At 42.6% G+C, this 24,192-nt stretch overlaps 2 protein-coding genes across 3 annotated transcripts in view; both read right to left on the bottom strand.

Moving 5' to 3' along the window:
• Positions 1–4,539, bottom strand: part of LOC141497215 (uncharacterized) — a 61,013-nt gene extending 56,474 nt beyond the window's left edge. Inside the window, exons 1-2 of the mRNA XM_074199862.1 lie at positions 3,760–4,539; positions 2,849–2,929 (exon numbers count right to left, since the gene is read on the bottom strand). Of these exons, the coding sequence (XP_074055963.1) occupies positions 2,849–2,929; positions 3,760–3,771 (93 nt within the window). The 5' untranslated portion in view covers positions 3,772–4,539. The remainder of the gene's footprint in view (positions 1–2,848; positions 2,930–3,759) is intronic.
• Positions 4,540–5,965: 1,426 nt separating this feature from the next.
• LOC141497093 (uncharacterized) overlaps positions 5,966–24,192 on the bottom strand; it is a 33,077-nt gene continuing 14,850 nt past the window's right edge. The window contains exons 4-5 of one of the 2 annotated variants that reach the window (XR_012471228.1): positions 14,646–23,080; positions 5,966–14,092 (exon numbers count right to left, since the gene is read on the bottom strand). Coding sequence is in view for 1 of the 2 variants with exons in the window: in XM_074199686.1 (XP_074055787.1) it covers positions 20,892–23,080 (2,189 nt within the window). In the remaining variant the exon portion in view is untranslated. Of the gene's footprint in view, positions 23,081–24,192 lie in introns of both variants that reach the window. The other variant, XM_074199686.1, reaches the window with a different exon arrangement.

Below are 24,192 nucleotides of genomic sequence, written 5' to 3'. Positions count from 1 at the left end.
AAAGAAAAGAAAAGAAAAGAAAAGAAAAGAAAAGAAAAGAAAAGAAAAGAAAAGAAAAGAACATGTTAAAAACCAGCTTAGGCCAAATGGATAAAACAGTTCAAAAAGTTATTGAGGAGGGGCAACTAGGTGGTGCAGTGGATAGAGCACTGGCCCTGGAGTCAGGAGTACCTGGGTTCAAATCCAACCTCAGACACTTAATAATTATCTAGCTGTGTGGCCTTGGGCCAAACCACTTAACCCCATTGCTTTGAAAAATCTGAAAAAAAAGTTATTGAGGAGAAGAATGCTTTAAAAAGCAGAATTGGCCAGATGGAAAGGAGATAAGAAAGGTCTCTGAGGAAAATAAATCTTAAGACTTTAAAAGAAGTCAGGACACAATACGTCAACATCAAAAGAATGAAAAATTAGAAGAACATGTGAAATATCTCAATGAAAAAACAACTGATCTGGAAAACAGATCCAGGAAAAATGATAATTTAAAAATTATTGGGATACCTGAAAGTCATGATCAGGAAAAGAGCCTTGACCTCATTTTTAAAGAATTCCTACAGGAAAATTGTTCATATATCCTAGAAGTACAGGGCAAAATAGAATTGAGAGAAGCCACTGATCTCCCCTGGGAAGAGATCCAAAAACAACAGCCCCTAGGAATATTATAGCCAAGTTCCAGAACTCCCAATTCAAAGAGAAAATATTACAAGCAGCCAGAAGGACCCAATTCAAATATCATGGAGCTGCAGTCAGGATCACACAGGACTCAGCAGCAACTACATTAAAGGCTTGTAGGGCTTGGAATATAATATTCCGGAAGGCAAAAGAGCTCAGAATGCAACCAAGAATCAACTACCCAGCAAAACTGTATGTCCTCTTCCAGGGAAAAAAGATGGACTTTCAATGAACCAGGGGAATTTCAAATGTTCCTGTTGGAATGGCCAGAGCTGAACAGAAAGTGTGATCTTCAAATACAGAACTCAGGTGAGGCATAGAGAGAGAGAGAGAGGAGAAGGGTAAATAAAATGAGGGACTTAATAATGATGAACTGCATGTATTCTTGCACAGAAAAATGACACTGATAATACTCATATCAACCTTCTCATTTAATAGAGCAGGTAGAAGGAGTTTTTTATAGATGAAGCACAGGAGAGAGCTGAATTTGAAGTTAAGCTATATGGTAAAAATGGAGTCACTTGTTGAAAGGGAAATGTACTGGGAGTAAGAAAAAGGAGAGGTAGAATAGACTAAGATATTTAGTATAAAAGACATATATATATATATATATATATACACATACATATATATATATATATACACACACACACACACACACACATACATATATTACAATGAGATTTTGCAGTGACATAGGAGGGGGGAAGGCAAGGGAGAATGAGGGAACCTTCACTCTCATCAGAAATGACTCAGAGAGGAAACAGCACACACACTCAATAGGCTATAGATATCTAGAGTATAAAGGAGAGAAGGGGGAAAGGGGGATGTAGGTGATAGAGGAGAGGGTAGATCATAGGAGAGGATAGTCAGATATAACAGATTTTCTTTTTTACTTCTTACAAGGGGCTGAGATTGAGTGGTCTGTCTGGGATCATGGGACTGGGTGGTTGCTGGGTCTCAGGGGAGGTATGTGGGCTCGGGCCCTCTTGGCCCCAGGGCCGGTGATCAGTCTGCTGAGCCACTCAGCTACCCTACAGCACATTTTAGAAGAGGGACAGAGTGAAAGGAAAGAGAAAATATAATAGATGGTAGTGGGGAGGTATGGATGGAGGGAATGACAATCAGCAACAGCAACAGTAGAAAAATATGCAAGTAAGTTCTCCGATGGACTTATGATAAAGAATGTGATCCACCTGAGACAGAGCTGATGGTATCAGAACACAGACTGAAACACAATTTTTTTTCTCTTTCTTTTACTTTATTTCTCTTGAGGGTCTATATTTTGGGGGGGGAGGGGATATTATGTTTACTCTTAAATATTTTAGTAATGTATAAAAAGCACCACTTGAACAAAATAAAAAATAAACACACACACACAAACAAGAATTGGAAATTGAGGGGACATCCATTAATTGGGAAATGACTAAACAAGTTGTGTGTGATTGCAACAGAGTGCTACGTGCCATAAGAAATGTAGTATGCTTTCAAAAAGACCTGGAAAGACATCTATGTAGGAGTGAAATGAGCTGGCGCTAGGTCAACACTGGACACAGGAATAGCAACACTGGGGAGATGACCAACTATGAATGGCTTAGTTTTTCTGAGCAATACAACGATCCAAGACAATTACAAAAAAATGTTCTCCATCTGCAGAGAAAGACTTGATGGAGTCTGAATGCAGATTGAAGGATACTATTTTTGTTTTTGTTTTTTGGGGGAGGGACAGAATTTCCCTGCAACGTGACCGGTGTTGGTATGTTTTTCATAACAACTCATGTACAACCTCTATCAAATTGTTCACCTTTTTTTTTTAGGGTTTTTTTTTTGCAAGACAATGGGGTTATAAGTGACTTACCCAAGGCCACACAGCTAAGTACAGCTAAGTACCGAGTCAGGTACTCTTGACTCCAGGGCCAGTGCTCTATCCACTGCGCCACCTAGCCACCCAAATTGTTCACTTTTTTAAAGGGTAGGGGGAAGAGGAGAGAGGGAGGGGAGAGAATTTGTAACTCAAATCTTAAAAAACACTAAGGTTAAAAATTCTTTTTAAATTTAATTGGGGAAAGAATTAAGTCATAAAAAAGAACTGAACATTCCATTAAAGAATACAGGAACAATCACACAATCTTTGACCTGTTCAGCTGTTATTCTAGGAAAAGAACAAGCACTCCCTTACCTGGCAGGCCCTGGCTGCTAGGAGGACTGGGGCCATTCTCTTCTCTTCTCTTCCAAGCGGCCTCTTCCCAGGGAAGCAGAGCTGGGAAAGAAAATGGAACCGTGAGAGGCAGGGACTAGAGATACCACCACCATCCAGCTGATATGGTGGGTCAAAGAGAGCTCCTGAGATGACCAGGTAATCAAGGAAAAATGCAGGGAAGTCTTGGGAAGCCTTTCTGGACTGGGGAGGCTTTCAAGGAGTGGACACTGTCACTAATGGTGTTGGGGGGAACCTGGTCCTGGTGTGTGGGTTTGGGGAACTGAGAGCCGGTGAAGGGCTGTTATGGGAGGGAAACAATGACCTCAGCATTTGTGCAACAGGTGACATTGGGAAGAGGAGGCCAGAGCCAGAAACAAGGGAGCAGAGAACTCTCTGAAAGAAAAGTCCAGGTTAGGACTCGGTATTGGCCCTCCTTCTTATGGAGGGCACCCCCTTCATTTCTGGGATCCCAACCTCCAGATCACCCCATAGAGTGGCCTCTCTGAACCACCACTGAGATGGTCTCCTTCCTTTAATCCTCTCTCCAGACAAGATAGATGGGGCTATAGCATCAATGACTGAGCCCCTGTATTGGCTCTTAAGCTCTTCTCAATTTGGTCCTCACTATCCCCATGTTCACCAGTTGAGCCAACATCACCTTCCTAGAAAGTGCTCCTCTTTCCTTCTCTCTCTTGCTACTCAATATGTCCTTTGTGAAGCCTGGACAGATCAACCCCACTGTTCCTGGTGCTGTGAGTATTTTCACTCTCTATCTACCTTGCACTGAACTACTTTGCATTTAGTTTTATTTATTCTGGAAACAGCTGAGCCAGGGCTCCCATCTACAGAGCACACCCAGAGGCACCCATCCTGGGGGCTCTGGAGCCCACCTCTGGCCTCATGATGATCAGTCCTGATTGGTCCTCTTGGTCTGGGTCACTAGCAGAGGGCTGAGCACAGCATCAGTTAAAAGGAGAGACTGTCGCTTTGCCAACTCCTGGGGTGGGGTGCTGCGAGTGAGCCCTTTCACCAGACTCTCTAAGAAGGGGTGTGGGGGGTGTTCTTGCCCCTGGTTGCCTTGTCCAGTTGGGGTTTCCTTTCGTGGGCAGGGGATCACACACAATTCTTGGGACAGAAGTCTCCAGGCTTGCAAGCAACCTTGTGAAAAACCAAAGGAGTTGACATTTTACTACAGGAGAGGTTGGAGGGTCGGTTTGTTGACCAGGCCTGGGGTTCTGTTGAGGCAGAGCTGGTCGAAGCCTCCCAAACTTTGCCTTTTAGTAGCAGACCCGCTAGGTCTGTATGTTATTGGTTGGTTGGTTCTCATCCTTTGCTATCAAAGAGGGCCCGAACAATATCACTATATTGGAGACAAGTTGGGCGTCCGACCGTGGCACATCAGAGGAGGCGGAGCTGGGGATGCTCTGGCACAGGTTGGGCCTCAGCAGTCCATGGAAACAGCTAGCGTGGTTCCTCTAAGCTGGCGATCCCGTTTCCTGAGCCGCTGTTCATCTGCCTGGCTCAGAGTGCGGCCTCTGACGAGGGCACGCCGCTGGGCATCCTGCCCGGCACCCCCGGCTGCCCCGCCGCTAGCCGAGCAGCAGAGGCCCGCAGGCGTCTCGGTGCCGCTTCTCGGGGCGCCGTGTGCGCACGCGTCCCGGGCCGGGCCGTCCCCCACACCGCCGGGCCTGGGGTACACAAGGAACGGCCCCGGCCCCAGGGTGTGGGGGGCTGTGGGGGTGCAGGAGCAGGTCACCCCTCAGAAACGGGTCAGTCGTACGGACGGGCTCCGTGCTCCGCTGTTGTCTAGCCCGGAGGCAACGTTATCATGTCCAGCAAAGCGGCCAGCACGCGGGCAGCCTCGGGGGCCGGGCCGGGCGCCCGGGACCCTCTCACCGGCCGCCCGGGACCCTCTCACCGGCCGCCCGGGACCCTGTCACCGGCCGCCCGGGACCCTGTCACCGGCCGCCCGGGACCCTGTCACCGTCTCACCGGCCGCCCGGGACCCTGTCACCGGCCCCCTGGGACCCTGTCACCGACCGGCCGCCCGGGACCCTCTCACCGGCCCCCTGGGACCCTCTCACCGGCCGCCCGGGCCTCGGCGCCGCCGCGGGGAAGCTTCGTCCGCGCGGGCTCCCCGGGCCTCGGCGCCTCAGGGCCCGGCTGGCCCGGGGCCGCCCGGGCCTGAAGCGGCGGGCGTGGGGAGGGTCTCCGGGTCAGGACCCCGGGGGCGCGGGCGGGGGTGGAGCTCCGGCCCCGCGGGCCCCCCGCCCCCCGCCCGGGAGGAGGGCGTGGGCGGGCCGGGGGCGGGAGGAAGGCAGAGGCGGCGCTCCGGATTGGCCGGGCCGGGCTCCCGCCCCTCCCCCTCCCTCCCCCAGGCTCCCGGGGCTCCGCCTCCCCGCTGGGCCCAGCCCTTCCGCCTCGCACTCACCCCGGGCCGGGGACGCGGGGATGCCGGGCTGGGGTCCGGGGGCGGCGACGGCGCAGCCGGAGCAGAGGCGAGGCGGCCGGAAGCGACGGGTCCTGACGGGCCGGCGGGAGGAGGGGGGCGGGGCGAGCGCGCCCGAGCGGAAGTGACGCAAGAGCGTCCGGCCCTCTTTTTGCGACGTCGCGAGGGGGAACGGCTTTCTGGGAAATGTAGTGCGCTGGGTGCGCGCATGCTCACAGAGAGCGAGTGACGTCCGCCGGGCCTCCGGCTTTTATAGAAAAAGGCCGGGGTGGGCGGGGCGGCGGGAGGGAGGCCGCGCTGATTGGCCGCTGCGGACAGGGGCGGAGCGCCGCGGCCGGGAGGAGGCCCGGATGCAGAGCTGGGGGGAGGCGTGGGGTCCCCGGCCCCAGGTCTCGGCGTTGCCTTGCTGCCCCCCTCCTTGTGCCCCGGGACGTTGGCAGCTTCACACGCTTACTGGCAGTGCGCCCCGGGGCACCCCGGCCTCCGCCCCGGCCCATCGGGCTCCGCGAGCCGGATTCGCACCCGGACCCTCCCGACTCCGGGCCCGCGGCAGCCAGGATTCCAGGGGCCAGAGGCTGACGTCATGGGGTTGGCGCTGAGGGCCGCCAGGTGGCGCTGGAGTCGGCAGGACCGGGGTTCAAAGGCGGCCTGGTTGTATGACCTTGGCCAAGTCACTTAATCCCCCTGCCTACAATCAATACAAGATTTTAAAAAAGAAACAGGAGCTAATATCATAAAGAATGAAACTGTTTTAAGACCAGAATTTAGAATAAGAACAGTAAGGAATCCGATATGGCGCATTCTTCAAAAAAGGTTGAATCCATGACATCACAAATAAAAAAATGGGAAGTGGAGAACGGCAATGAAACATCACAATGGTAACTGCACTCAGAAATTAATTTCGGCCATAACAGACACAAGAGTTGCGATGTAGCACCTGATAAGCATATTTCCGGACTTCTTTCCAAAAAATTAAAAATATATAGAAATGGAAAAATCTATGAGAAAGCCAGCTAGGTGGCGCAGTGGTTAGAGCACTGAGCCTGAAGCCAAGAGGACCTGAGTTCACATCCAGCCTCAGGCATAGCCGCCTACCTGGCTGGGCTACCTCAGGGAAGTCACTCAAGCCTATTGCCTTGGAAAAACAAAAACAAATTTGCAAAAATGGCTGCTGCAAGTCATGTCTGTGAAACGTTAAAGTTGATGAAGGCCTTGGACCAGTTTTGGGACATGAAGCAGAGCAGCAGTAGAGGGCAAAAGCAGATTAAAAAAAACCAACTTGGAAACCTGATATTCAACTAGGCGAAAGCATTCCAAAGACATGAAAGGGGGGCAGCTAGGTGGTGTAGTGGATAAAGCACCGGCCCTGGAGTCAGGAGTCCCTGGGTTCAAATCTGGCCTCAGACACTTAATAATTACCTAGTTGTGTGGCCTTGGGCAAGCCACTTAACCCCATTGCCTAGCAAAAACCTAAAAAGAAGACATTAAAGGATGGAAATGAAAAGAACATAAGCAGAAAAAGCAATGAAAAACGTCTGCTAAAATAACGTAAATTTTTTTTTCCATCAAGGATAGTGTAACTACTGCACTTGTAGGAAGCAAATAAAAAAGAGAAAAGCAACCAGATTAGATCAAAAGATCCATGTTACATTTGAGGAAGGAGATGGTAACAAGGTCAGAAGAAAAAATCTTGACTCATGAGTACAAAAAAAAAGATGATTCAGAGAACAATAATTATTGACACATCCCATCCATACAAAATCTTTATGAGGCTCTTTTTGAAAATTGAGGACATCCTCAATGAGAGTACAAGGGAACAAGCAGCTTACCCAATAATATACAATTTTTTCTATCTTAGAGATGACTGATTTAAAGAAAACATAAGAATGTATTACATTTGTTGTTTACAAAAATGCTTTTTTGACTTAATTTAAAAAATATGCCACCTTGGAGGGTTTTTTGAAATTAAGATGTTTCCAAATCCACATATTGAGGTCATTTGAGATTCCTTGTAAGATATAATAGGAACAATATTGTAATTATATAGTTAATTAAATAATAATATAGCTATTATTAAAATCAATGTCAAATAATATGACCAATATAAATTATAATAAAACAACTATGTAATAAACATCAATAAACATAAGGAGATAGATTTTCTAAAGAATTCAGCATGGTGATGGAGGGGCTCTAGCACAAAGTCCAGGTCCAAGTGGGATTCCTTGGGCGCGATGAGCTCTTCCAGATGGTCCAATTTGCAGATGGCACTGTGTTGATGGCATTGAGCTCTATGACCCTGCGGAGCTTCCTGGAAAAAATCTGTAATCACTAAAGAGATTCTGGTTTATCCATCCACACAGGAAAGACTAGATGAATGACAAATGGCTCCTGCCCAGATTTCGACATGGATTTGCCCGATGTTTGCCCAATACCATGTATTTATCTGACCAATGTATATCTAGGTCGGAGTACAACAGATTCATCTGGGCCCAGAGCTGCGGAGAGAGAAGAAAGTGGGAAGAGGACTGCAGAGTTCTTTTACAGACCCCAGTTTCCTATGAAAATTGAAGGGACATCTCTTCAATATAGGCATTTTATTACTGTAGACAGATGGCATCAGAAAGTCACAGACCACTGCCTCTGGAGAACTAAAGATATGGATCAGACAGAGGGCAATCAAAAAACATCTTGTGGTTATGGGGAGGCTAGAATATAGAATGAGAAAATTTGGAGAACAAGAATGAAAAATGTCCTCACAAGAAAAGAACAAATTATGTGCATGGAGGAAAGGGTGACCAGGTAGAAAATCAGAGTGCTCTTCTGGTAGCCTTCTGAATGGATGCTATCATGATCATTTGTACAAGGATCACATTTGTCCTATAAAATATGTTTGATAGAATGCTTAATTGGTTATTGCAAATAATTTGTAGAGAATAGGAATTAAAATTTAAAGATGTGACATAATTTTCCTGTATCTTGTTAATGGGGCAATGATTAAAACAGTTGTACATAAATATAATGCAGGATTCTTTTTTTTGAAATAAAACCAAAATTTATTAAAAAGGTTAGAAAACATAGGAAGAGCTAGGGAGAGAGAGATGGAGAGATAAAAGAACAGCCAAGCAGCATTGGCTGGACCACAGTTCAGAGAAGACTGCGGCCTCCAGCCAGGGTCCAACCCAGGTTTTTATGTCTTGCCTCTCCTCCAGAGGGCAAAAGGTGAACTCCCTTCCCCTTCCTGGACTCAGAATTAGGTAGAGGGTGAAGCCAAATTTTACATTAAACAATCAATGGTACATGAAGAATGGGGGGAGGGGGTCCCCACCCAAGCAGCTTTTAAGATTAGAAATTGTTTCTGTTACAATCATAATTCTCTACTTCTGGTTAATTGACATCTTCACCCAGTTTCTACATTCACAATTCTCTTCCTCTTTCCCCTGCATCATTCCCCCCTCAAAATTATTCGGGACCCAGATTCTTCTGGGCCTTTCAGAATCCATCTGGAGATGAATGTGTAGTGCAGGATTCTTAACCAGGGTCCATAGGCATAGATAGGTCTTTTACATTTTTGTTTTCACCAATCTTTAACTGAAAATTAGCATTTCTGTCAATTATTTTAAAGTATTATTGTGGGACAAGGTCCATTAGTTTCACCAGATTGCTGAAGGGCTCCATGACACAAAAAGGTAAAGAATCCACAATACTGGGGGTTTAGAAATCATAAAGGAGAGGAATTCAGAAAGATAAGCATGAACGAATGTAGTAAAGCAAATTATACATTATTCTTTAATGAAAACAATATATACAATGAATATAACAAAGGAAAACTAGATATAATGAATATAAGACAATATATGTAATATATATATCAATATGAGTGAAAAGAATGAAAAGGATGTGTCATCCTAATGACCATCCTTGGCCTTGGAAAAGAGCTGAGAAAATGCAACTCCTTCCCTGAAGTATATGATTATTGCTATGAAATATTGTACATACTGCTAGGCTTGATTGAAATATTAATCCTGCTGAACTTCTTTTAAGTCTTTCTTACAAAGTGTGTAGGGCAGTTATGTGGCGCAGTGGGTAAAGCACTGGCCTTGGATGCAGGACAGTTCAAATCCAACCTTAGACACTTGCCATTTACTAGCTGTGTGACCTTGGGCAAGTCATTTAACCTAGATTACCTCACATCCAGGGACATCTTCAGTTGTCCTGATCATATCTGGCCACTAGATCCAGATGACTCTGGAGGTGAGGTTGATGCCTTGCACAGCCCCCCTCACTCAAATCCAGTTCATGTGCTTGTCATGGCATTACCTCCCTAATATCATGGTCTCCCTACAAAGTGTATAGGGGAGGCAAAAGGTGATATTTAGAAATGAAGGTACTATAAAATATGACAATCTAAAACATGTAAAATATCAGTCATTTTAAAAATTGCTAATATTTGTGAAGTGCCAATTCTGAATCAGATCATGTGCTAGCACCAGGACACAAAGGCAAAAGACAATCCCTGCTCTCCAGGAGGTCAGTGACGAAGACAGCAGGGAAGGGTTGACTAGATTAGTGATTCTCATTGTTATTCACAGACATCTGGGGATCCCCAAGATTTTTCAGGGGTCTCTAACATCAAAACAATTTCTGTAAAAACAAGATATTATTGGTCTCATTATCTGTGTGAGGCTACATTTTTCATATAGTTGAACTTGACCATATGAAAACAACACATCACAGCAGAGTGAATGTATGAACAGAAATTTTAGGGTTAGAGTTCATGCAGCTATCTTCTCTTAGGCTAGACATGAAAGAAATTTACAAATTAATATTTTGTTTCAGGAAATAGTTATTTTCACTTAAAATATAACTTATGTTAACATGAAAGAGGTTTATTCTTACCTTTGATGAGTTAATATTTTAACATTTCATTTTGATTTCTATTATGATCTCAGGAAATATAATCCACACAAACAAATACTCTTTGGGGGGGTCTCAATCATTTTTAAGTGTGTAAAGAGTCTTGAGAACAAAAGTTTGAGATTCACTGAACTGTTATTGTTTGTCCTTCATTTCAAAGAAGACCAATGACATCATAGATAATGTCTCGAGTTTAGCATGAATTGGATTTAAGTGAGGCAGAACTGCCCAAAGTCATCAGCCTCACCTCCTCTACCCAAATCATCAATGTCTGTTGGTAAGACACAAATTCAGGTTGTTTGGTAATGGTTCAGGATGCAATGGATGACCTTGCTGTCTTTGATGTCTGACCAAGTTCTAGGGCTCCAGTGTCTGCTTCAGCCACTTTCGTGACCATTGGAACAAACTCTTCATGGTACCCATTCAAACATCAGAAAGTCTTCATCTGCATAGGGTAAACACTGCTCCCCCCCAATTCACTAAGATTTGAGGCCTGTTGGTTATCCTCACCTTGGTTTAGCCCATTAGCTAAGATGGTTTTACTGTGGTGTAGCCATTATAGCTTTTTGGAGCCACAGGTGAGTTGGGTGATAGGACACCAAAAGTGAATAAACCACCTGGAAAAGGGCTTGGCAGCCTTCACACCAGTGGTGCTAATCCTCCCGAATATTCTGCACATCACTGAGCCACTGGGCAAGATGAAGTCTGGGGTCCCTTCAAATTCTAGGGTCACTAGCTAGAATTCAGCATGCTCCCAGTAACTTTCATTTACTGTTCTTTCCTCTGGTGCCTAAATCTGGAGCCCTGCCTTTCAAAGAATAAGTGCCTACCATACTCCTCTGGTTCCTTATTACTTCTCCCATATGCTCTAATTATTCAGAAATCCTAGCCCTGGTCTCTCTCAATTCCAGCCTTGGCAATTATTCCTTTCTTACTTAGAACCCTCCCTCATTTTACTTTCTCCACCAAGCCTTCCTTACCTTCTAGGCTCTTGTCATCACAATCCTTCCTTCTATTGTCTCCCCACACCCCTTAGAGGAATCCTTGCTTCCTTGTGCACTATGGAATTAAGGCCTTTCCTCTCTGAATTGTTGTTCACTCATTTCATTTGTATCTAACTCTTCATGATCCCATTTTGGGTTTTCTTAGCAAAGATATTGAAGTGCCATTTCCTTCTCTAGATGGGGAGGATTTTTTTAATAGATGAGGAAACTGAGGCAGTTACATAACTTGCCCAGGGTCACACAGCTAGTATATGTTTGAAGACGGATTTGAACTCAGGTGACTTCCTAGCACTCTATCCACTGCTTCACCAAGTTGCCCTTCTGTTAATTCTTATTTATTCTGTACTGTTAGTTGCTTTGTATGTCTTTGTGTATTGTCTTTCCTACTGGCTTTTAAGCTCCTTGAGGGCAGGGGCTGTCTTTTGAAAACCTTTTTATATCCCCAAGGCCTGGCTCAATGTAGGCAATAAATCAGTGTTTACTGATTGACTGCAGGTTCCAGAGGGCAGGAGTCCTACCTGTGCCTTCTTTACCTAACCAGAGGGCAGGGTCACACCAATGTGACCCATGTCCGACTTAGACAATGTGTCCCTCTTGCTGCTGTCATAGAAGTCATAGGACAGAAAGGTCGGGGAAGCTGCAATTGCTGATCTGCCTGGAAAGTCCAAGCCTGCTCTAAGAGTCAATCACTCATAAATGAAGAGACTCAGAGCCCACTCTCCCTCAGAATCATGGGCACCACATGACCTAGAAAGCTGCAGGCCAAGGACATCTGGTCAGTGCAACTTGGAGCCAAGGTTCTGCAAATGGGGAGACATCCAGGCCCTGAGAAGTGGAAGACCAGGTATCCCGCTTAAGGAAGGAGAGGTCAGCCTAGAGAGTGGACCTTGAGAGATCCTAGAGTGTCCCACATACAATCAAGAGCCTGAGGAGGAGTATACTTTTTCCTCCCTTTTTGCAATGGGAGGGCCTGAGCTTAGAAGAGTCTGCTTTGGAACCAGCATTCAGAGCCAAGGCCCCAGGGGACAAGAATCCTCTTAAGTAATGTCCAACTTCAATAGGTGCTACCCTGCCCCCAACTCCAACTGGCAGAATAAGATCCATATTGTGAAAAAGCTCTGGCCCAATTGCAGGTTTCAAAGATCAGGGCACACCGGTGCCAGTCTTACCCTGGGATTGCACATGAAGAGTTTAAGAGCCTTTATATTCATCATGGTTAATGTAGTTTTAAACATGTATTTTCATAATGAATTTTAAAAACCGTAACAAAATTCATAATGGAAAATTGATCTCGTAAATCTAGATTTGTCAATAAGTTACAAAAAAAGCAAAGATATCATAACTGGACATTCAACAAGGATTTATTACTTTGTGCTTAGATGCTGGGAATTCCAGGGAAAAAGAAATATTCCTGCTTTCTATGGGCTTACATGAATAAATAACCCAAGCAGTGTTGCAGAATATCTATTTCTCACAGCCCGACCAATATCAGATTTTATCAGTTCTGTCAATTCAGTGGGCATAAGGTGATCTAAGTGGTTTTAACCAGCATTTTTTGATTACTGAGTTCCGCTCTCGTTCTTGGAAATCTCCATCAGTTTCTTCTTCATTTTAGTTTCTACATTTTTAGAGGAATTGGACAAAGGACAGAGTCTATATTCCTAAGTCAACAAAAGAGAGCAGAGTCCTGGGGTAGGAGCATGATCCACCAGGGCAGAAAGGTCACAACCCATGTAACCAGAAAGGTTACAGCCTATGGGCAGTAAAACAAGGCAAGTGAGGAGGAGCTTGGACACTTTCACAGGCTGCCCGCAGATGGGGGTAGAGGAGGAAGGGGCCCAGTGCAGAAATGGGGGGCCTCACTGGCTCAGAAGCACTGCCTTACTGCCTGCTATGGGCAGGGACCTTGCTAGTCACCAGGGAGATGGACAGAGGAAAAGGAAAACATCCCCATGGCTCAAGGACCCTACGAAGACCACTCCTCAATGGGGCAGCTTCAGTCTTGGGTTCTGGAGAAGAAACTCAAGGCAGCCAGTGGCTATCTCCTCTATGTAATGGCCTTGATACACAGACAACACTTAAGACATACTACGGCAACTTCCCTAGCAAGACCTAGGGACCTTTCTTCTCCTTCCTTCTTCTCAGCCCTCTGTGATACCAGATGCTCTTGTGAGCAGGTGGGAGCACTGAGTGGAGGGGCCCCAAGACTGTGCTTGTGGGTCAAGGCTCTCCACACAAACATGATGGTCGGTGTGCCTGCTTGAGATGTAGAAAATCCAGACGCAGTCCTCAAAGGGCTGCCCTGCAGTCGAATCCAACAGAAAGGGCTGAGGGCCAAGCCAGAGGTGAGGGAGGCAGTGACAGTCTGCCTATAGACAATCCTCTAAGGCTTGGACATGCTGGGAACAGTGGGGGGGGGGGGTGCATGACTTCTATAGGTTCAAGACTGCAGGTCTGGATCACCAAAACATGCCAGCTACCTTTTTTGCTCAGAGATGGAAATGTGGGAAGACTTACCCTTTGTGGGGGAGAGCTCCCAAAGGTCAGAATACACTCAGACCCATCTCATTCATACCTCTACAACCCCTGGCTCACTTTGCATCCTTGCACAGAACAATTCAGATAGGTGGCATAGCAATTGTAACCATCACCTGGGTCCTGAGGGACTCTCTGGGGATGTCTTCTGACAAAGATTCAAACTCGTGTCATCTGAGGCTTGACCCCTCTCTCTGGTTCTTGGAAGTTCACGGAAGTCAAGAAGTATGATGGAAGAGAAAGTCATGGCACTTGGCCTTCAGAAAACAACTTCCAGAGGGTGGAGGGGTCTAGACGAAGGGTGCTGAACTGGAAAAACTGGGAGAGACAACTTTGTCAAGAAATCTGGTGGAAGAGAGCAAATCCTCAAGGATATTACTTCAAATAGATTTGAAAATGGAGTAATTTGGGATTTGTGGTGACAGTCTTGCCAGATATAAAATGACCCCCAGCTCTCTTACTCATCTACCCACAAAGATGACCCTCTCCAATCCCTGTAAGGCTGTGTTCACACCTTTGCATTTGCTCTCTGGAACCCCTCATCTATTCTCACTGCTCACTCATCCACCTCCTAATCTGGCTTCTGGTATCCCCATTTAATGGAAACTATTCTCTTGAAGACAGCCTTTTATCTATTACTTGCTCAACTGAATGCCTGGCTTCTCTTGAGTTTCTCCCCAACACTCTCAGCTAAGGCCCTCACTCCATATTTTATCAGAAAATTAGTCATCCATGGCAAACTCATCTCACATGATGACCCTGACCATCAGTCCCTAGGACCTCTTCTGTTAAGTCCCCTTTTTTTCAACAAGACCTTCCTTTTCCCACTCATTCCTCCCCATCCCATCTTTAGTCTCTCATTTGCTGTTACCTTCACTCTTGCCTTGAAACACGTCTTTCTCCTTCCAGTAATTCAACCTTTGAAAACAAGTTATATTCAAGGTAATGTCACAATAGTGTGCAAGTTATTTGGAATAAAGTAAGACAGTTAAGTTTATTGACATCTAGATTTCACCATTCCCCCCCCCCCCCAGTTTTTGCAAGGCAATAGGGTTAAGTGACTTCCCCAAGATCACACAAACTAAGTAATTATTAAGTGTCTGAGGTCACTTTTGACCTTGGGTCCTCCTGACTCCAGGGATGGTGCTCTATCCACTGTGTCACCTAGCTGCCCCTGACCAGCATTTTTTACATCTTAAATAACCTCTTAACATGCAATGTCATTTTTCCAGTTACTTTAAGTATTTTTACATCTAATTTATGAAATTTCAAAACACTCTTTAGGTCTTTATCTGGTTTCCCCCCATCCTATTATATCTTAAATGTACTTTTGAAGAATGTCTTGATTACAACCTATGGGTTTCCAGGTCACTGAGATCCACTTATTTTCCTCTCTTGGAAAAATGTCTGAATCTTTTGAGAGTTATGCTGTGGTGCAAGGTTATGTAGCAATATTACTTTTTCATTTAGGAATTTCTGAAATTCCACAATAATTCAGCTTCTCTGGTAAGCAATATATTCCTCATATTCATCATTCCTTTCATCTGGGCAAGACTTCCAGGGCAACTGAGAATGAAAAAAAAAATAGTCCCAAAGATATTTTTAGGTAGATGTTTTTTTTTATAGGTTTTTTTTTTGCAAGGCAAATGGGGTTAAGTGGCTTGCCCAAGGCCACACAGCTAGGTGATTATTAAGTGTCTGAGACTGGATTTGAACCCAAGTACTTTTGACTCCTGGGCTGGTGCTTTATCCATCATGCCACCTAGCTGCCCCTGGTAGACGTTTTACAGTCTAACAAAAATACCCAGATCTGAGCGGGTCTTTTAAGACTTATTATGACAAAGTTTGGATTTACCTTTGAATGAAAATTTGAGTTGAGCTTAAATTCATCTTTTTTTGGGATTTTCAATTTTCCAGTCTTGAAATGTCTCAATAAGTCGTAATTTTCAGGACTTTTCCCACTTTTTTGCTATTTTGCTGTTTTTTACTATCAAGAAGCCATCCTTAAGAGCAATCTTTTAAAAGCTACAAATTTTGCACATTTCCTTGAAGTAACATCTGTTCTTAAAAACCACAGAATTAAAAAGAGTAATAAACACATGTGTAAGGCATGAATTTCAGCCCTCAATTGAGAACTCTTTAAAAGTAAGGAAACCAGCTCAATACAGATCCATTGGTCAAGATCAGAAATCCCAACACACCCCCATGTTGGAAGAAGCCCAGAAGAGTGATTATTGCTGTCACAAGTTATTTATGCACCCCTGAAGCTTTGACAGGTATCAGGAAATCTAGAACTATACCTTATCATCTCCAATGCCACAATGAATACAAGAGGAACACTGAGAACTGAACAAAAAACCTCAGGAGAATCAACATGTGTCATTCATAGTACACTTATACTAACCCCCAGGAAGGACGACAGAAGTTGGAAATCACACTTGCTGCTGTTTGGCCAAGTTCTAGAGTTCCAGTCTTACTACCTACAGGCACTAGGTGGCTTGGTGGAGAGCATAGAAAGACCTGAGTTCAAAACTAGCTCCAGACAGTGGCTAGCTGGATGACCCTGAGCACTCCAATTTGGCTCAGTTTCCTCAACAGTGAAATAGGAATCATAATAGTACCTACTTTATAAAGTCATTGTGAAGATCAAGTGAGATAATAATTTAAAATGCTTTGAAAATTTTAAATGCTCAAAAAGTTTTAGTTATGATCTAGGTAATTTTGAGTTTGGAAGTCTCAAGTTTGGAAGTCTCAGAAGCTAGAAATAATGCAAATACTCACAATCTGTGTATCAATTAGCTGAGAGAGAGGCTGAATGAACAACTAAGAGTGTCATCAAACTACTCAATTCTAAAGAGCCCCCCAAAACTGGCAAAGGATGAATGGGTGTTTTGCTTGTCAAAACTGTAGCAAGGAGAGTATTACTATGGAACCGTGGTTATTTCATTGTTATTAAAAATATTAATTGGTAAGCAAGGATCAAATGAAGAGATATGATAAGACCCCACCCACCCATTTTAGAAGTGGAACTTTCATACTGTTTATGTTTTCAGACTTTTTCAATATATTAATCTGTTGTACTGTTCCCCCCCCCTTAAAATACCATTTGTAATAGAGGGTGGTTTTAGGGAAATTATGATATAAAAACAGACATCAATAAAAATTATTTTAATAAAAACTGGCTTTAGGCTGAGCTGACATGACTGCCAAGGGAAACTCAAGTCTTGTGTCTTCCTGAGATTGCTTACTTCATAAATATCTCTGATGAACTTTAAATTGCAGGGTAAAGCTTGTTATTTGTCTTCCTATATTTCCAGGTAATCTAGTCCAAATCTCTGATTTTCCTGGATTAGCAGACTGGTCCAGAGAAGTTAGGTCAGAGAGAGGTGGACTGCCAGGTCTTTTGCCTCTACATCCAGAACTCACCTCACTGGGCCTATTTGCTTCAACACCGGCTCTTGCCTAGATCCTGTTCTCTCTACCCACTGCACCATTACCCTAACATAAACCCCACTCACTTCCCACCTAGACTACTATAAGAGCTTCCAATTTTTTTCCACATTTCCAGTTTTTCCCTTCTCAAATTCATTCTCTAGAGATACATAGAGCACTGGGCCTGGAGTCAGGAAGAATTGACTTCAAATATGATCTCAGATACTCTTTATGTAGTGACAAAGAACTGGAAATTGAGGGGATGCTGATCAAATGGGGAATGGCTGCACAAATTGTGGAATATGAATGTGATGGAACACTATTGTTCTACAAGAAATCATAAGGGCTGGGATTTCAGAAAAGTCTGGAAAGACTGCATGAATTGATGCTGAGTGAGATGAACAGAACCAGAAGAACATTCTAACAGAAGAACTCTCTAACAACATGGGGTGATGATCAACCATGACAGCACTTGCTCATTTCGGCTGTAAAATAATAATCAAAGACAATTTTAAGGGACTAGTGATGGAAGATACCATCTGTATCCAGAGAAGGAACTGGGGAGTTTAAATGAAGATCAAATCTTCCATTTTTAAAAGTTGTCATGTATTATGTCATTTTGTTTTCTCTCATGTTTTCTTTCTTCCTTTTGGATCTGATTATTCTCTCACAGCTCATTCAATATTGATCTATGCTTAGCTAGTTACAAAAGTAAAGCTTATATCAGATTGCTTTCTGTCAGGGGAGGGGGAAGGGAAGGGAGAGAAGGAGAAAAGTTGTAAAATTCAAAACTTTGCAAAAAAAAAAAAAGATTGGTTAAAACTACCATTGTATGTAGTTGGAAAAGCAGATAAAATATTTATTAAAAAAAGAATTCTTTTTAGATTTTTTTTTTTAGGTTTTTTCAAGGCAAATGGGGTTAAGTGGCTTGCCCAAGGCCACACAGCTAGGTAATTATTAAGTGTCTGAGACCAGATTTGAACCCAGGTACTCCTGACTCCAAGGCGGGTGCTTTATCCACTACGCCACCCAGCCACCCCAAAAAAGAATGCTAATCCTCTATAATATGCTCAACTGATTAGCTTTCTCTATCATTTCTCTACTATTTATTTTTTCCTAATAAATTTGTTTTTTTTTATACCTGCACACAAGGATCAGGTGGCTTGTGAGTTCTTCACCAATATGAACCCAGAAAATCCAACATCATCTTAACCTGTTGCCCCCAGTACCTGGAATGCCCTCCCTCCTTCACTTTTACTCCTTATTTCAAGTCTCAGCCTGGCTGCCACCTTCTGTGGGATTAAGCAGCATAGAAATGAGCTCTCAGAGGGATAGGGACAAACATTTACCAAGAATCTGTTTAGTGGAACAATACACACAACATGCTGAGAATAAGAAACAAAAAAAAACCCCCAATCAAATCAAACCAATCCAAACCAAGAGGTCCTACCCTCATTTGGTTTAGTCTCTACTGGGAATGAGGAGGAAGGGAGAGATCAAATATCACAGGTACATATCATAGTAGACACCATATCAGCACATCATAGCTCAACACTTTTTACATACAAGGGGATTTAAAAATTAAATAATAAATACACTTGAGAGGGAAAGTGAAGATGTAAGAGGGGGCAGGATTAAGACTAAAGGAAAATGAATTAGTTTTAGCAAGGAATAAGGATACTTTTTCTGTGATCAGAAAGCAGAAAAAATGCACAATAATTTTAGCAAATTTTAATTACAGTGGCTGAGGGGGCAAATGTTTGCTACTGCTTCAATTTTATTCACTCATTTAAGTATAAAAAACCTATCACATGCCAGGAACTAACTCCAGGTTGGAAATAAAAGGACCAAAATCAAACAGGTCCTACCTTGAAGAAACTTACAATCTACCAGGCAGAAATAATATGCACTGAGATAAGCAAAAAGAAAAAGCAAATACATGCAAGCTAAATACCAAATAATGCAAGAAGTAATTTTTTGAGCCAAAACTTGAAGAAAACTATGTTAATTATGAAGCAGAAATAAGGAGATGGGTCTGGCACTGCAGACTAGACAATAGTTGATACAAAGTCATAAAAATGGGTGATGAAATGTCATCTATGAGGATCACTAAGATGGTCTATCTAGGGGCAGCTAGGTGGCACAGTGGATAGAGCACAAGCCCTAGAGTCAGGAGGACCTGAGTTCAAATCTGGCCTCAAGCCCATTGACACACACACACATACAGGCAGTACTATATTATGGGATTTTGGTAGCTGTGTGGAGGATGCGAGAGGCTGGATACAGGGAAACCAATTAAGAGACTTCACTGAGATTGTGAGAGTGGGATCTGAACTCGTGTATGAAAGAAGAAAAAAAGTTTTGAGAGATACTGTAGGGCTAGAAATGCCAAAATTGGTCCACTGACTCATTCTATAAGGTGAAAGGGCAAGGATGAATCTAAGAATGGCAATCTATGAGGCTATTAGGAAGCACATTGGATAGAGCAATGGGCTTGAAATCAGGGAGGCTCATCTTCATGAGGTCAATTCTGGTCTCAGATACTTCCTAGCTGTCTAACCCTCAGCAAGTCACTTAAACCTGTTTACTTCAGTTTCCACATCTGTAAAATGAGCTGGAGGAGGAAATGGAATCTTTCTCAAGAAAACCCCAAATAAGATCATGAAGAGTTGGACACAACTGAACAAAAAATCAAATACATCCATTACATCCAGAAGCATGGTGATGCTCTCAATGGAAATAGGAAGACAAAGAAGGAGAATTTTAGGAGAAAGATGAAATTTTGTTTTGGAAATGTTCATTAATTTATGAGGTCTACTGGGAATCTAAGAAGAAATATATAATATGCAGTCAGAGATATGGGGCTAGAATTAAAGAGATATCTAATAGCCGTATGCACTGATTTATTAGTTCAAAATGCAAGAGATGAGAAATCCAAGAGAAAGTGTAGACAAATGGTAACTCAGAACAGATCTCTGATATACTCCCATAAAGATAGGGGTAGGATATGAATGACAATGTAGAAAATGAAACCAAGGAATGGCAACCGGAGATATGTAGGAGAACCAGGGGAATGCAGTGGCACAAAGATTCAAGGAGTGGAAAGTATTCATTAGGAGTCAGTGGTCAACAAAATTAAATTCTACAGAGTTCAAGAATTCTGAGAATTGAGGTAAGTCCAATCTAACAATTGAGATATCACTAGTAATCCAGCTAACTGGGATAGTTGGAAGTTAGACAGGTATAGAGGAAAGAGGAGGAAGAGAAAAGAATTAAGTCAGAATCCAGATTTGACAAACTAAATGAAGCTAAGATTAAATAACTTAAATTTAATAAGCATCTAAGTCAACACAGTAATCACTAAGATTTGGAAGGAAGGTGATAGGAAAGTTTAGATAGGAAGAAAAAGTTTTAGGATACCGGCTTTAAAAAAAATAGATATGCCTCAACTTTGGGATGTCCCTTTAAATTAAGTTCTTTAATTTTCAGAAAGAATTTGTAGTTCTAATTATAACCCTCACATGCCTTATATTCATATGGCTTTTCAATATGAGTTACTTTAGGTTTTCTAAGTTTTGTGCTCTGGCTCAAAGGCTTTCCTTATTTGTTATTTCTCTATTCAGTATTAACTGATGTGAGAAAGACATCTGTTCTGGAGAAAACCCTTTCCTCAACGTTAACTCTCCTAAATATTCTCTCTAGTATGAATTCTCTGATGATGAGTAAGTTGTGCCCTCAGGCGGAAGGCCATCTCACATTCATTACATTCATAAGGCTTCTCACCAGTATGAATTCTCTTATGCCGAGTAAGGTGCGTGCTCAAGCGAAAGGCCCTCCCACATTCATTACATTCATAACGTTTCTCTCCTGTATGAATTCTATAATGCCGATTTCGTTCTGTCCTGTGACTAAATGCCTTTCCACATACATTACACTCATATGGTTTCTCCCCAGTGTGAATTATGTGATGTTGAGTAAGCTGTGTTCTCAAGCGGAAGGCCTTTCCACATTCATTACATTCAAAGGGTTTCTCACCACTATGAATTGACAGATGTTCAGTAAGATGTGTCTTCTGGCGGAAGGCTTTCCCACATTCACTACATTCAAAGCGTTTCTCACCAGTATGAACTGTCTGATGTTCATTAAGACGTGTCTTCAAGCGAAAGGCCTTCCCACATTCATTACATTCATAAGGTTTTTCTCCACTATGAATTCTCTGATGTTGAATAAGAGTCCTACTCTGGCAGAAGACCATTCCACACTCATGACACTCATAACGCTTCTCACCACTATGAAGTTTTTGATGTTGAGTGAATTGCCTTTGCAGACGGAAGGCACTCCTGCATTCAGTACACTCATACTGTTTTTCTCCTGTGTGAATTTTCTGATGTTGAGTAAGACCTTTGCTTAAGCGATAAGCCTTCCCACATACATCACATTTATAAGGTTTCTCTCCTGTATGAATTCTCTGATGTTGGATAAGTCCTGTTCTCCAGCGGAAAGCCTTCCCACATTCATCACAGCTATAAGTTTTCTCTCCAGTATGAATTATCTTATGTTCAACAACCCCTGATCTTCGTCGGAAGGCCTTGCCACATTCATCACATTTATATGGTTTCTCTCCAGCATGAATTCTTTTATGCAATGAAAGTCCTGCATTATGGGTAAAGGCTTTCCCACAATCATTACATGTAAAAGGTTTCTCTCCAGTATGAATTCTCTGATGCCGTATAAGATATGCACTCAGTCGGAAGGACTTCCCACACTCATGACATTCGTAAGGCTTTTCTCCAGTGTGAATAGTCTGATGTTGAGTTAGGCATGTGCTATTTCGGAAGGCCTTCCCACATTCATCACACTCATAAGGCTTTTCGCCACTGTGAATTGTCTGATGTTGGGTAAGTAAGGCTTTCTGATGAAAAGACTTTCCACATACAATACATCCATAAGGTTTCTTTTCAGTATGAATTGTCTGATGTTGAATAAGCTGTGAACTGAGGCGGAAGGCCTTCCCACATTCATCACATCTGTAAGGTTTCTTTTCAATATGAATTTTATGATGTTGAATAAGCAATGTTCTCAGGCGGAAGGCCTTTCCACATTCACCACATTCATAAGGTTTCTCTCCCGTATGAATTGTCTGGTGTTGAGTAAGTTGTGCACTCTGGCGGAAAGTCTTCCCACAATCATTACACTCATATGGTTTCTCTCCAGTGTGAATTCTATAATGCTGGATAAGTTGTGTTCTCAGGCGGAAGGCCCTCCCACATTCATTACATTCATAATGTTTTTCTCCAGTATGAACTGTCTGGTGTTGCTTAAGTCCAGTGCTCTGGCGAAAAGCTTTCCCACACATATTACATTCATAGGGCTTCTCTCCAGTATGAATTCTATGATGTTGAGTAAGACTGGCTTTTTGACTGAAGGTCTTCCCACATTCATTACACTGATAACGTTTTTCTCCCTTATGTAGTCTATCATTTTCAAAAAAGTGTGAGTTATACTTAAAGAACTTCACATATTCACTGTACTTGGAAAATATCTTCTTTGATTGTATTCTATTATGTTTTCTTAAATCTGTAGACAGTCTGAAGTGCTTTCTGTTTTTATCACATTTATGGAGAATCATTCCAACAGATAATCTCTGTTGTGCAAAAGGGTTGCACTCTAAACTAAAGCTGCTGGCATAGTTGTTATATTTGCAGACTTTCAGTTTATTTGCAGGTTTCTTTAGGGTTATTTTTCCTTTTTGAGAATTTTTGTCCTCATTGTTGTGGTACCTCTTTAACATAGCATCCCATTGCAAGGATGAATCTTCTACTGACATGTCCAGCTTTAGCATGGACTCCTTGATTTCATGAGTAGTTTCCCAATCTGAATGGAATAAAAAAACATGAATGTCCTCTTTGTGATTCCTGCTATACACAGACTTCTTCCTAACTTTTGAATCCTTCATCAGGAAAATGAATAAATCTATTTCTATCAAACTGCTTTATATTTTTCTCAGTTCTTATCTAAATAAATAGTCCCTCCCTTGGGACTTTATGTTTCTGGGTTTATCAAATATTAGGGTTCTAGAGTTTACATATTCTTTCCTTTTACTGACTTTTCTATTTGTTCATTGGTATTAAGTATTTTGATCATTATTGCTTTACAATTTGCCTGAGATCTTATAATGCTATATCCCTTTAATTAGAATGTTCATTTACTATTTCCCTTGACAGTTTTCACCTCGTTACTCTATGAACTTGGTTACTGTTATGTCAATCTATAAACTATCACCCCTTTATGACTAAATTGGTACAATATTAAATACGTAGATTAATTTAGAAAATATTTTAATTTTTATTGCATTGGCCTATCTCATCTAGAAACATTTTACCAATCTCTAATTATTTGTCTTCCTTCATTTCAATAAAAATTGTTTTGCATTCCTCATTATGTAAGTCCTATATGTGTTGGTGTGTTCATTCCCAGATATTTTAAGAATTCTGTAGTTATTTGGTATCCTCCAGATATACCAGTGACACATTATATAAAAGACTCTTGAAAATGCAGTGTCCCTGAAGAAATCTATAAACCCTTAAAAGCATTTGGCCTATCCACCTATTAAAAAAAAAAAGAGCATAATAATATCTATTACAGATTTCAATGTATAGTTTGAAACTGTCCTACAGAGCTTGCTAAACAGTAAGATAGTAAGACAGGGAAGAGATAGTAAAGAGACAATGAGTTTGGCATTGAGTTGAAAAGGAGAGCAAGCTGGATTACTTTGAGGAAACTGCAAAGCATTTACAGATTCCCAAGCTTCTCATAAAAGAAAAAGCATATTTTTTCAACACTACAATTTCCTATCAAGCTTAAAGGGGAAATGAGAGATGTAATGTACCATTGCATCTGAAGAAACAAAGCCAAATTATCACCCTGAGGTCAATGAAGAGGCCCTTGATAGGTGCAACCAGGCTATAACATATAACCAATACGGA

This window comes from Macrotis lagotis, chromosome X (assembly GCF_037893015.1).
Source record: "Macrotis lagotis isolate mMagLag1 chromosome X, bilby.v1.9.chrom.fasta, whole genome shotgun sequence".
Classification (NCBI taxonomy): Eukaryota; Metazoa; Chordata; class Mammalia; order Peramelemorphia; family Peramelidae; genus Macrotis; species Macrotis lagotis.
This window is presented reverse-complemented; position numbering and strand designations above follow the sequence as displayed.